We start from the raw sequence: 14410 nt of genomic DNA, 5'->3' as shown, positions 1-14410 counted from the left end.
CCTCTATAGATTTTGTCTGCTCAACCACCATGAAAGATAAGCACGTGGCTCTGGACAGTCTGATGATCTGCCTCTCCAGAGCCAGACCATTTTAGAAGAATCTCTCTGGAGAGGTTGAGAGTGGAATTGTGTGAAGGGCACCAACTTGAACAGACATCATGGACCCCAACAGCTTCATGCAACGGAGAAAAGATACTTCCAGTTGCACCTGATAGTCCTGGTCTTGTGCAGAAGTGAAAGGACCTTGTGATCCGGAAGGAAGACCCACTGGGTTATTGTGTTGAAATGGAGACCCAAACCGCTTCTGCCGAGATGAATTGAGCGAGGACTTGGGTAGGGTTCAGTACCCACCCATACTCCTCTAGAAAGTGAATGATGATCTGGATGTGGAGTAAGTGCAAAGCTGCAGACAGCACCTTCAGTAGATCGTCCAGATAGGGAATGATAGAGACTCCCTGGGATCGCAAAAATCCTGCCATCACCTTGGTGAAGGCCCTCGGGTTAGCGATTAAGCCGACGGGCAGAGCCCCGAATTGAAAATGAGGTTTCTGTACTGCAAAGCAGAGGAGACATTGCTGTCCTTCCCAAATTGGTACATAGATAGGCATCCCTGATATCTATGGAGGCCATGAACTCTCTCTGTTCCATGCTTGCAATTACCGTGCGCAGGGATTCCATCTGGAACCTGATCATGCGGACCCGCTTGCTTAGGGACTGTAAATTTAGTGTGGGGCAGAATGAACCGTCCGGTTTGGGGACGAGGTTGTAGTAAAAACTCCTTCCTCTTTTGTGCTGCAGGACCGGGATAATTAGTTTGGACAATAGGTGCTTCCTGAAGTGCTTTGTGCCTGATGGCGCAAGAGGGAACAGCTGTGGTAAAGAAGCGTCTTGTGGGTAACTGAACTAGGTCGATGACATAACCTTGTGTTACAATCCACCAGCACTCAAGTGTCTGTGGTTGAAACCCACCATCGCTCCTGAAAGCGTAGTCAAGGAGCCCACACCACAGTATCCTGGAGTGGGATCCTGTCATTGCCATAGCCTTTTTCCCTGTTCTGGCCGAGCCCCGTCCTCTAAGGAGCATTCCTCTAGCAGCCAATTACTGGCCTCTGGAGAGAGCTCCACAACTTCTCCCAAAAGGACTGAAAACAAGACTCTCTCGGTTTAGTGGAACTAACGGGTAGAAAGGTATTTTGCACCCTGTGGGCACCTGAATAATCTGTTCTACTTCAGATCCAAACAACGTAATACCATCAAAGGCCAAAGCTTCCAAGGTACAACGGGCTGCAATGATGAGGCCCGAAAACCTAGAGTTGACCGACACCACATCCATAGATGCCTGACACACATAATCGGAAGCCTCCTTGATGTATTCTGCTAATGTAAGAAGGTTTGGTGTAAACAAGGTACCTGCCGCTACATAAGGGGAGTGAAGAATAAGAACACATTTCTTGTCCATTGGATCCCGTAGAGACCCTGCACTGCACAGGAATAGCCGGAAAAAAAAAAAAAATGGACAAATCAGCAACTGGGGGATCCACCTTAGGGGTTCCCTCTCCCATTTATCAGAATCCTCTGCCGGTGGTTGATAGTGCGATCTGAATCTGCCCTGCTTATGAAACTGCTTACTAGGTTTCTGCCAAGCATCGGACACCATATCCAACAATTGAGGGGATGAGGGAAAACAACCTGCTTCTTAGCTCTTTTGAAGAGAGAAAGCAGAGGAAACCCAGCCTCGGCATAATGAGTGTCTGACCCATTATAAGATTATCCACATAATGTGCTGAGGAAGACTCCTCTGCTCCTAATGCATCCTCTCCGTCAGATTCTAAAAAACAACTCGCCCTCTTCAGCTGACGAGTGTTAGGAATCTGGATTAGGGGTCTAAAAAGAATCCGAAATTATGCACTTCTGTAGGAGACCGTAAGCATGCGTGTCAAACCCTGGGCGGATTTGGTCAGGGATACTGGCAATCCTGCCTCAGCTTGGGAAAAACCACCTTCTATAGGCAGCGACTGCATAGACTGTGTGTGTGTGTGTGTGTGTGGTGCAGTCAAGGAAGGAGAAGAATCACGTACCTCTGTAGACCGTGACATCACCTTAGCGAGATCGGCTATGGATGTCACTAGCGATCTGGCCCAGGCCGGTTGATCCATGGCTGTCAACACCAGGGTAGGCGCACTGCGTTCACAGCTCTCAGTCTCGCATGCTGCACACAAGGCATCCAGGTGAGACTGTCCAACAGATAATCATCATTACACTTTGCACCTGTATAATGCTGCACAGATGTACCAGTGGGTCCCTTACCCTTGGAGATGCCTTTTTCAGACATGGTGCTATGTTATAAAGGTGTCCCGCTGTAAATATTTAACTGTATATACAATATATAGATATTCTTTCTATATGTACCAAGATTTGTGACAGAGTATGTAAAGTACGTAAATCCAGAGTATAAGACACCAGCACTCTGGATCCCAGTACTATGAAACAAGTTCTGTCCCTTGAGAACAAAAAAAAAAAAAAATAGGTCAACACATAAATGTAAGGAGAAAACTCCATTAAAAGCACCCATATATGTCACCAAATACAGAGGTTCCAAGTAGTAGGTTCAGCGTGCAGAGATATCTGTAGAGCTGCAATATGTGTCCAGGAGATAGCTGCCCTCTGTGAAGCCCGCCAAGGCAGAGGAGGGAAGTTCCGAAGCCAGGACCGCCTCCATGCGCCACCGAACAGCCTCTATTATTGATGTCGGCTGGTGTCCAAGTGCTGCAGGGTAAATAATAGTGCCCAGACCCACAGCTACTACTCCGGTCAGCTCATTGCCTCCTATTGAGTGCAGTCGCCTGACCGATCCCCTGTATAGACTGCTCATTGTTTAGGGGAAATGCCGGCAAATCAGGTCTGTTGGGAGGAGGAGCTTGACAGCTTCACTCCTGCCCGGTACATCAGCTCCCAATTCTGCCAATCTAGGCATATCCGATTCGGGTATCTAAATTCTCTGTTGCTCATTTTCACTAAGGGAAGAAAAACCCAATTGTCGGCAGTGGTGTAGGGGGTAAGGGGAGCCGCAAGCTGCTTACCCCAGCACAGGGATCCGAGTGAAGGAAGCCAACAGGCTATTCACTCCTGGGTCTTTTACATGGGCCCTGCGCTGCGCCTAAATGGGAGAATGGACAAAAAATAAAAACATGACAACAATTAAACAAGCGTATAGGCAGGAGCCTATAGAGAAGTGCTCTATCTCCTAAAGCACTTAAAAACTGAGCTTACTGTGACAGAGGAGGGGCATAGTAGGGGAGTGTGGATTTTACAATTTTATAAGTGCCTAAACTCCAAGCCCACCTACTATACCCCAATGTTCCGTAGTGTCCCCCAATGGTAGGAAAAACAAAAGTTTTTTTTTTTTAATGAAATACTTCAAACATTTAAAAAAATACATGGATAAAACCCTGGCACTTCATATACAATAGCAACAACATCCATATTGTAATACTACTACTACACTTACCCTCCCTTGTTGATGAGAACAAGTCTCTCGATTCCTTGGCTCTCCCGCAGTTTCTTAGCTGCCTCCAAGTTCCCAGTGATTACTTCCTGAATGGTGCTCAGTATTGACACAGTTGTATCCTCGGAAACCGCAGGAGACTGAGGAGCAGAGCTAGGCAGACGTGCCACTAGACTGTTTAGAGCATGTTTACCTGACAGGGAGATGACCAAACATGAAATAAGCCAGAAATATAGTTTACATTTGTTAACCTATTTTATATCTACTCATCCCAACTCCTAGTAATGTGTCAATCCCTTCTACAACCTCCACAAGCCCACTGCCTCACCAATCAGCTCTCTGTTCCGGCTGTCTCCACAAAGGTTGCGCAGTGCTCCACAAACGGCGCGTACAACACGCTCACTCTCATGGGTCAGATGATCAGCAAGTGACGAGAGACCTTTCTCCTGACGGACAGCAGCACGAATACAGCGGCCATACTGCGAGAGCGCACACCACATTGCGTCAAACATTGTGCAAGCACATTGACAACAAAATAAACAGGAAGCACAGTTAAAGAAAACAGATGCGTACACACAAAGATTACACTAGTGACAGTCAAAGGAACAAATATGGACTATGTACAGTGAAGGAAAATGGCTAAAACATGATTGAGGGAATAGTAAGACTCACACAATCTTCAAATTATACATCTGACAAGTATACGATTAAAAATAGAGTAGTGCTCACGTACACAGAAGAGATTTTATATATTACATTTTGGACACACATACAGCGGTTAGAAGATGGTCTCAGACTTCGTAACTGGATAAAGATGTTTTAGTTCAGATTTCTAATTTTTTTTTTTATTATCTTCACCAGTGACTAAGTCTACTACACATAGTGCTAAAGGGATACATTCAAAAGTATGTGTATTGTACATTTAAATGGGAGTTTTGTTTTTCTTTTTTGTGCTTGCAAGATTTGTCAAGACAGAATTGTATGTAGGCTAAATGCTGACCTTGAATATCCACAACTAAGGAGGATTGGACTTTCTAAGTGAAAGGTTTGCCTTGGATAATAGAATTACATTCTGCAGTCAAATTTATTTATATGTGTTGAATGACCACTAAGAACAATATAAAGTAGTTTATGTACCAAATAGAAAAGCAAACAATAAATTCACTGTCATTTTATATCAGTCACCCCACATACACTGTGCTTCCCAAGCTTTAAGTAGACTGTTAGAACAAAATGGAATATTCGCATACTATTCAGTTACAAAAGTTAACAAAATGGTCAGTCATGCTGTGTGTTTTATAAAGCATCCTTCATAAACAGAGTTTAATCCAATTTTCTGGTAAACATTTACATTGTGTGATCATTCATGACCAAGTATGTAGTGTCTTACTACAATTTGCAATAGGTTGTTTTATTTATGCCATGTGGACCAGCGAGTTTACATGTTTTGTTTGTTCATGTTAGGTTATGTGCAAATGTCGGCATATATTCAGAAACGCATGCGAGCTACCACACAGAAATAAATTGAGCATTCAGGCCCACTCACAATCCAGGATCCAGCACATAGGTTTTGAATGGCACCAGCTGCTGCTTCCAAGACTGCAGGAGTGTGTGAGAGCTTTACAAGAGAAACGTACAATCGTACTAACTCAGGCTGAAAGAGGAGTTCATAACCTGCAGAAGAAAATAAGAAGTGACAGATCAGGTCACATGAGCTGTAAAGAAACTAAAGTAACCAGCGAGTGAATGCTAGATTATGCCCCTCTTAACAATTAAGGAAAGCATTTTAAAAGTTCCATTCTTTTTGTTCAAATACCAGCTAACAGAACACACTTGAACTTTGATTCTTCTGATGCATTTGTAACACTTAAGGTTGATTTTGTCCATTATTTGAGGTTGGTAACAAAAACACAAAAACAAAATTTGTGTTGTTTCATGAAGATGAAACAAGGTGGGTTAAGTATTGAAAATGCAATGGCGAGATTGTGTGGCACCCTCACTTAATCTCTCCAAGTTCAGGCTCATCAGTGTCTACTGCAGGGTTTAGGTATTGCTGGGATAATCGACTGATGTGCCACCACCACTTTAAATGCCCTTTAAAGAAAGTCACTCCCCTTGCGTCGTGATAACAGTTCTGCCTAAGCGTCAACCAAGGTCAATTAGTAAACAGATTCAGTGACTAGTGTGTAAAGCATCTCACCTTGTGCTGGGGTTGATCTCTTTGGAAAATCCACTGTGTCTGCCACCTCTTCAGATGCCTTTTTGCCTAATAAATATACAGCTTGGTCACTCAAAATGCTTGTCACTTACAGCAGCAATACAGATTTGAGGTAATTAAGATTTTGAAAACATACAAGACAGCGTAAAGGAAATATAAGATCAGATATAATGTACCCCCTACTATCCCAACTTTGTAACTGCCTGAGTTCCTGACAGTGGGCGCGTAAAACTGAAAACTAGAGAAGGAAGAGTTATATGCAAGATTGTGCTCAACACAAACAGTGGAAGTTTGCAAATTTCTGGCCTCCCAGAGCACGCAAGATCTCTAATGACTTTGATTTAGAATGTGTAATGCAATTCCAAATTGCTGCAATGTGGATGTCTGAAAATACGATTGCCAATTTTAACCAATGTGCTGAATAAAAAATATAGACTTCTAATTATTAAAAATAGAAGGTATTGAAATGGATTTAAAGGACTACCAGAGCATGGACTTTTTTTTAAGGCCTGTCAGTTCTGGTAAACTAAGTTTGCCTTTAAAACATGCAGTTTACAATTATTAAAACCTATTAAAATAATGTATGTACAAGATATCACGTGCACCTCTAGCAATATGAATCAAACTTTGCCAGCAGCACTGTCATACCTAGAACACTGAACACTAAACAGTCACTGGTAGCTATCTGCAAGTGGATCTACAAATTGCAGGCTTGTAGCTGCCAAGAGAAGACCAAGGCACTGACAATTCCCAAAAGGGCAATGCAATAACACATAACAGTCTGGCTTTTGACTAGTTTTTTGGCTCCTGAAAGCACTGCGAGAACATGGGTGCGTATGAGAGCAAATCCATGATGGAAATGGAGACATGCATTTTTTGTTTGTTCTTATAAATACAATATTTAGTAGTGTTACCACCTCCATTGAAGTTTTACCTTTTAGGATGGTAGCATTTTGGAACTTGGACACTGGCTCAAAATACACAAACTAAACACACACACAAAAGTAAATAAAAACAAAACGAGCCTAAACACTACAACCCTTCTTTATGTACCAATTCTAATTTGTCAGACGCAGCAAAATATACTGCCATATACAGTATTGCTACTCAGAATAAAAGGTAAACTGTATGGTGGCCAAGGAAACATGATACTTCCTCCATTTACACCTTTTTTCCCATGGATGAAAATTTAAGCATTCAGTTCTAAAGGCAAGAGTCACTGGATACAATACCTTTACCCCGACGCACCCCAAAGCAACTGGGGTTCTGTGGATCTGCATTTGTGGTCTGTGGGTTTTCTTGATACTTTTCAGCCTGCGGTATCTCACGATGGATGTGGTAAGAAAGATTTCTAAGCAAGCACACCACATTCTCCACAAGCTACAGGGACGAAGAATCAAAAGATACATAACTGACACACACTATCAACACTAAGAGAGAAGGATTAATAAAATTAATGAGTGGGTGAGGATTAGTCAATGACAATGCATTGAACAATTTACTTGCAACTCAACTCTGCAGATGATATGTATACATCAAAAAAATATATTGTTCATGTTTAAAACTAAAATCTTATTTTGTTTTATTGATCAGCCAGTCACTGGGAGGTTTATTCCACTGCAGGCTAAAGGCTATTTTTTCTCCAAGTTACTTTAGCGAATTAGATAAACATGGAAGCACCCAACAATAGTAATAAACCAAACAAGAACTTTCTTTTTCCTATTTTTAACTCTGTCGAGGATGCCCCTGACTTTAGTATTTTGCTTAGTCTGTATTAAACTCCACATGGGACATGTTAGTGTGGTCAGTAAAAATGTCAACTTGCCACACACAGCATCATATGTTCTACTGAAGATTTATAGAGCCGAGATAAAATAATGTTATCTTTTAATGTGGCTCTGAAATAAATATATTTATGGATAATAGAAAAAAAAATAAGATTTCTTCCACAAAAAAAATTAATTTCAAAGTAAAAGAGGTTCACTTTTTATTTAACCATTTTTTTTTACTGTTAGCCTTCAACAACCTTTCATCTGCTTCATTCAAGGATCCTTCTGCCATGACATTCCAGCATTTTATCTTCCATTGACTTTGGACTCGTGCTGCATGAGCATTCCGAAGCCAAGAAAAGAATGTCAGGAAATCACAGAACACACCTTGAAGATGTCAGGTTGGCCTCCTTGACAAGTCCCAGTAATTCTAAATACAATTATTGAGGGAACCGAAAAGCTGAAAAAAAAACTTATATACCCTATGTTAGCCAATTTAATAATTGAAATTTAATATATTGAGGTGCTCTTTAGGAAAACAAAACACACCTCTAGGTCCTAATGAGAGGAAATAACTGAAAAAGCCTATCCATTACCCCCAACCTTCGGCTGCAAGATGTCCATGTGACCCCACTGAAATTTGCAAAAAATACAACCTTGTAAAATTATATGCAACTTTCAAGAAGGAATGCTATTATTGCTTCATAGCTCACATTGATTATGACCGCTTTGCATGTCCCAAATACCCACATTCCAATCAGGGTGTACCTTGCTGTCAACTTGTCCATGTCCAACCTCTGAGCGCAATAGGTGAACTACGGAATCCACCAAACCCTCACACTCTCTCATTTTCCTGCGTGCTTCAGAACGTTCAGATGAGATATTTCTGATTGGTGAAAGGAAGAAAAAAAAGTTAACATTTCAGTGGTAAAAAAACAAAACCCACAAAACTGGCCGAATTTCATACATTAGTGTCTAAACATAATCGTCCCATATCGACTTGCTATCAAGTGACTATTTCCACTATCTAACTTTTACCTGTGGTGTCTAGTTTGCCTCCATTCCCCTTCTCCCATATTACTACACAGTTTCAAGCAACCATGTAGTCACCAATACAAACATACAAGACTACAAGTCCCTACTATACCATCAGTATAACTGCAAGATCATATCATCATCAGCAGCAATTTCTATAGCGCCACTAATTCCGCAGCGCTGTACAGAGAGCTCACTCACATCATTCCCTGCCCCATTGGAGCTTACAATCTAAATGCCCTAACATACACACACACACAGACTAGGGTCAATTTTGATAGCAGCCAATTAACCTACCAGTATGTTTTTGGAGTGTGGGAGGAAACCGGAGCACCTGGCAGAAACCCACGCAAACACAGGGAGAACATACAAACTCCACACAGATAACGCCATGGTCGGGAATTGAACTCATGACCCCAGTGGTGTTAGGCAGAAGTGCTAACCACTTGGCCACTGTGCTGCCCACATCTTGCACATTCTTACAATTTTGATTGCTAAGGGCTGATTATTCCCTGCCAACTTCAAAACTACTGTACTTTAAGCCATAAACAATTCATTGCCCTTTAAACTGTAAGGGAATTCTAACTAAAGTAGTGCAATTTATTCAATTTAAAAACTCTGCTTGCTCGATATAACAAGGGTACTTCAAAGACCCTTTTGTACGCTATAGACTGGTCAACTAATACATCCTTTACATGAAGCCACTATGTGAGAAAAGCTGCATAAGACCCCACCCCCCCAATAAATGAAAACATACAGCAGCTTGGAAACACCAGTAAAATTGGAACAGAGAAGCTCCACAAACCTTAAATGGATCTGAACCCCCTCACACCCCTCTGTAAAAGCATTTAGCAACTATTGCTCATGTTAACAAAAACTGGGCTGAAAATAAAATCTCAATGTTTAATTTACAACTTCTAACGAGATTCGTATACTCTGGTTCCATTGCAAACTCTGAAACTTGGGAAACTCCAACTGTAGTTGAAAGACAAGTTCAAACATCAGCAGATTTAGTAGAAAAGAAATACTCAATTTAAAAACCTCAAAAGCACCTTCTTATACGTACCGTAAACATCCTGTTGTATTAACCAGAGCTGGTTCCCACTCAATATGTCGGGATTTCCCGTCCTCTGCATTTACTGCGCCACCATCTCTCTGCCAACCAGAATATGGAACCAGGATTTCTTGGGTCAGAGTGTACAAAGCTTGATCCACAAGCTCCATTTTTACAGAGTCCAGTGAGGATAAATTCCAAAGGGTGCCTAGTGGGTACGAAAATAACATGACATCTTGAGAAACAGATATATCCAATCACATGCTTTCTATAAGAAAAGGAGTGCTCCATAATGTAAAAAGGTTTTTTTATTTGGAAGCTTCTCTTAAACACCCAAACCAAAAAAAAAAAAAAAAAAAACCTGACTAGATTTTTAGGATAATTAAAATGGTATACTTGCTTATTGGGTCAAATGAAATGACCGAATAAGATACATAAGGGATGCTAAAACGAATATCGGAACATGTCAGGGTGAGGCTTGGCTCACCTTAAGCTCTTAGTACTTGATTCATGGTTAGGCCTGTATAAATTTTACGAAACAAAAAAACACCCCACAAATAAAATAACCAGTAGTTCTGACTGTGAAAGTGATCTCTAGATGTGTTTCGAATTGAATCTGGGTGTAAGTATGCTGTGTCTAACCAGTACTTGCCTTATCTAGACAGAACAGACGGCAGTATACACACACAAGCATACGTGCAATATAAGGTCACAATTGAAAACATAGAACATTTTTTTGTATCATAAAAAAACAAAAAAAAAAAACTAACAACTTGACAGTATAATGATCTACACAAAAACCCCTTCTCTGGCAAAGCTGTATCTAAATGAAAACGCATGAGATGTGATAGAACACCATTAACTACTTTATAAGCTGCACAATTTTTGGATACAAGCTACAGAAAAGAGGATTTATGTACTTACGTTAAATCTGTCTCTCTGATTCCGTCTGGGGGACACTGCTTACCATGGGGTTGTGGAGGGGAGCTCGGGAGTTGGCACCTAGCTACTTAACTTTAGCACTGCTGACAGACCTTTCCCCTCTACAATCCCCCTGCCTCTTCCTGTCAGTTAATTTAAAAGCCCCAAGGAAAAAGGTCAATCAACCAAGAGCATACAGAGGAAAAGCAGAAGGGAGGGATCGCAGTGTCCGTAAGCGTCCAGACGGAATCAGAGAAACGGATTTAACGTAAGTACATAAATCTTTTCTCTTTCATCCAGTCTGGGGGACACCGCTTACCATGGGGACGTTCTAAAGCAGCCCCCTAAGGGTGGGACCGCTCTGAGAACCCCGCTCGTAGGGCACTACGAGCAAAATTTGCATCCGCGGATGCGAATACATTAAATTGATAGAATTTGGTAAATGTGTGGACAGAAGACCAGGTGGCTGCCCTGCAAAGCTGGTCGGCAGAAACCCCATTTCTCGCTGCCCATGGCGCCCCTACCGATCTGGTGGAATGGGCCGTAAGTCTCTCTGGCACCGGACGGTTAGCCCTTAAGTAAGCGTGCTTAATGGTTGCCGTAATCCATCTCGCAATGGACTGTTTTGAGGCTGGCCAGCCTCTTTTGTTAGAATCATAAAGAACAAACAGAGAATCGGTACGTCTAATCTGAGAAGTTCTTTTGACATAAATACGGCGAGCCCTAACCACATCTAAATTTTCCATAGATTGTTGATCAGAATGGGAAGTAGATGAAAAGACCGGAACTACAATTTCCTGGTTCAAATGGAAAGCAGACACTACTTTTGGAACAAAGGAAGGGAGTGTTCTCAATACCACTCTGTCCTCGTGAAAAACCAGATATGGTTCCCGGCAAGACAGAGCTCCCAATTCAGACACCCTACGTTCCGATGCAATTGCCAAAAGAAAGACGACCTTCCAGGTCAAACACCTAAAATCTGCCACAAGTAAAGACTCAAAGGGATGCCCCTTTAAGCATATCCAGTACCAGGTTAAGATCCCATGGTGCTGTAGGCGGAACATAGGGAGGCTGAATATGTAAGACTCCCTGAAGAAAAGTCTTGACGTCTGGCAAATCCGCTAACTTCAGGTGAAAGAAAACTGAAAGTGCTGATACCTGAACTCTAAAGGAACCTAAACGGATCCCTGCTTCCAGCCCATCCTGAAGAAAGGCCAATAAGCGAGGGAGGCGAAAAGAAGACGTGTGACAGGACTTATTTTCACACCATCTGATATAGGCTCGCCAAATACGATGATAGATGCGAGCCGAACCGGCTTTCGAGCTCGCAGCATAGTGTTCACTACACTGGGGGAGAAACCCCTAGCCCTCGAGAGGCTGGTTTCAACAGCCATGCCGTTAAACTGAGCTGAGGTAAATTCTGGTGACGAAAGGGACCTTGAAGAAGAAGGTCGTCTCGTGACGTAAGACGATATCCTTGTCCTTCCGCCATGGAGATTATGTCCGCGTACCACACTCGACGCGGCGATGAGGGAGCTATTAGAATTACCGGCTGACCGCCTTGCCTCACTCGCCTGAGCACGCGAGGAAGCATGGGAATCGGGGGAAACAGGTATCCCAACCTGAATTCCCATGACATGATCATCACGTCCACCGCTACCGCTAAGGGGTCTCTTGCCCTTGCGCAAAACCTGTGAACTTTGTTGTGTCTTGAGGCCATGAGATCTATATACGGAAGACCCCACCTCTGAACTAGAGACTGAAATACTTCCGGATGGAGTGACCCCTCCCCCGGCATCATTGGATTTCGACTTAGGTAATCGGCCTCCCAATTCTTTATTCCCGGAATGAACACTGCCGAGATTGCTGGAACATACTGTTCTGCCCAAGCAAAAATCCGCATTGCAGCTGCACTCCTGGTTCCTCCCTGCCTGTTGACATATGCCACAGCCGTGGCATTGTCGGACTGAACTCTGACTGGGTGGCCCTGAAGGAGAGTCTGGGCCCCCTGAAGAGCTAAAAGAATTGCCTTCAACTCTAACGTATTGATTGATAAGGCTGATTCCTGAACAGACCAAAATCCTTGGAGCCGGAGCTGCAGGATTACCGCCCCTCCCAACCTCTCAGTCTGGCGTCTGTTGTGGCTATGATCCATGACCATGGAGCGAAAGACCTGCCCACCGACATGTGATCCTGATTCAGCCACCACTGGAGCGAATCTCTCACCCCCGGAGACAGCGAGATCCTCTGGAGATCCAAACGTAGGTGGGATCCTGACCATTTTGTTAACAGATCCCACTGGAAGCATCGAGAATGAGCCCGACCGAAGGGGATCGTTTCGAAGGAGGCCACCATCTTCCCAAGCAGCCGCATGCACAAATGAATTGAGGGATTGGGAGAGAACAAGACCTGAGATGTTATAGTTCGGATTGAACTGATCTTCTCCGTAGGCAGGAACACCTTCTGCTGACTGGTATCCATGATGAGTCCTAGGAAGACCATGCGTTGGCACGGAACCACCTGGGATTTCTTTACGTTTATCAGCCACTCATGGCTCTCAAGAACCGCTATGGTGAGTGGTAAGTGCTGACGTAAGCAAATCTGAGGATTTGATGAGTAGATCGTCTAAATAAGGAACGACCTGAACTCCCTTTAGGTGAAGACACGCTGCCATCACCGACATGATCTTCGTGAAGACCCCTGGAGCTGTGGAGAGGCCGAAGGAAAGAACCCGAAACTGATAGTGGGAGTTCTCCACTGTGAACCTCAGGAGAGACTGATGATTTCTCCAAATGGGAATGTGGAGGTATGCGTCCTTTATGTCTATGGACGCCATAAACTGATCCTTCTCTAGGTCGTTTATCACTGACCTCAGGGACTCCATACGAAATTTGTCCACTTGTAAGTGCACATTGAGGCTCTTTAGGTTTAAAATGGGTCGAAAGGACCCGTCCGGCTTCTTGACCAGAAAAAGATTTGAATAAAATGCCTTCCTTTTTCTGGTTGTCTGGGACCCTGCAAATGACTTTGCGAAAGAAGAGAGAGGCGACACAGGCCTGCATTGCCTGTCTTCTTTGTGGATCTCGGGGTTACAAAGAAGCGCTGTGGTATCGGCCCCAGCAGATCTATCATGTACCCTCTTGATATAATGCACCGAATCCAAGGGTCTTTGGGTGACGCTGCCCACTGTTCCTGAAAAAGAGAGACGTCCCCCCACCGGCGCCATCTCTTGGAGAATAGAGTGGCAGTCAGGACGCAGGCTTCTCCTGAGTCTTGGAGCCTAGCTGCAAACGAGGACCTGCCTCTGACAGACGAGCCTCGAGAATTCGGTTGTCTACCTTTAAACGACTGTTCCCCGAAAGGACTGACGAAAGGAGCTAAACCATGGGGCCCGGCCTCTACCGGAGAGGACCGGCAGAGAGGTGCTTTTGCCCCCCGTTACCTGGGAAATCATATTATCTAATCTGGGCCGAACAGACCTGCTGCTGTAAAAGGAATGGATTCCATGGATTTGTTTAAATCTGAATCCCCTTCCCAGGATTTCAGCCATAACGTTCTTCTAGCTGAAACTGACGCAGCCTGAATAGAGGAGGACACAGATGCTGTGCTCTGAGCCGCCTCAAATGTACCCTGATGCCTCTTTCAAATGTAAAGCTAGAGTGATTAATTCTGAATCCTGTAAGGACTCTGCCAGTTGCTGTGCCCATGCTTCCATGGCTTTAGCAACCCAAGCTAAAGCAAAAGTGGGTCTAAAGGAAGAACCCGCTGCTACAAAGATAGATTTTAATTGAGATTCCACTCTGTGGTCAGTGGTATCTTGCAGAGTTGCTGAGCCCGGGGCTGGAAGGTGAGTGTGTCGGGCCTAACGGGCTACTGGAGTATCTACTTTCGGAATTTCCTCCCAGCGA

The 14410-nt window shown here is 43.5% G+C and overlaps 1 protein-coding gene across 5 annotated transcripts in view; it reads right to left on the bottom strand.

The window, feature by feature from the left end:
• Positions 1-14410, bottom strand: part of CTNND1 (catenin delta 1) — a 63715-nt gene that overhangs the window by 11791 nt on the left and 37514 nt on the right. For all 5 annotated transcript variants that reach the window (XM_075217198.1, XM_075217200.1, XM_075217199.1 and 2 more), the window contains 7 exons: positions 9594-9789; positions 8261-8378; positions 6956-7103; positions 5706-5771; positions 5052-5179; positions 3834-3984; positions 3509-3698 (listed from right to left, as the gene is read on the bottom strand). In XM_075217198.1, the coding sequence (XP_075073299.1) occupies positions 3509-3698; positions 3834-3984; positions 5052-5179; positions 5706-5771; positions 6956-7103; positions 8261-8378; positions 9594-9789 (997 nt within the window). The remainder of the gene's footprint in view (positions 1-3508; positions 3699-3833; positions 3985-5051; positions 5180-5705; positions 5772-6955; positions 7104-8260; positions 8379-9593; positions 9790-14410) is intronic.

The sequence above is a fragment of the Mixophyes fleayi genome, chromosome 6 (assembly GCF_038048845.1).
Source record: "Mixophyes fleayi isolate aMixFle1 chromosome 6, aMixFle1.hap1, whole genome shotgun sequence".
Classification (NCBI taxonomy): domain Eukaryota; kingdom Metazoa; phylum Chordata; class Amphibia; order Anura; family Limnodynastidae; genus Mixophyes; species Mixophyes fleayi.
Note: the sequence above shows the minus strand (reverse complement) of the source record. Positions and strands in the feature narration are given on the sequence as shown.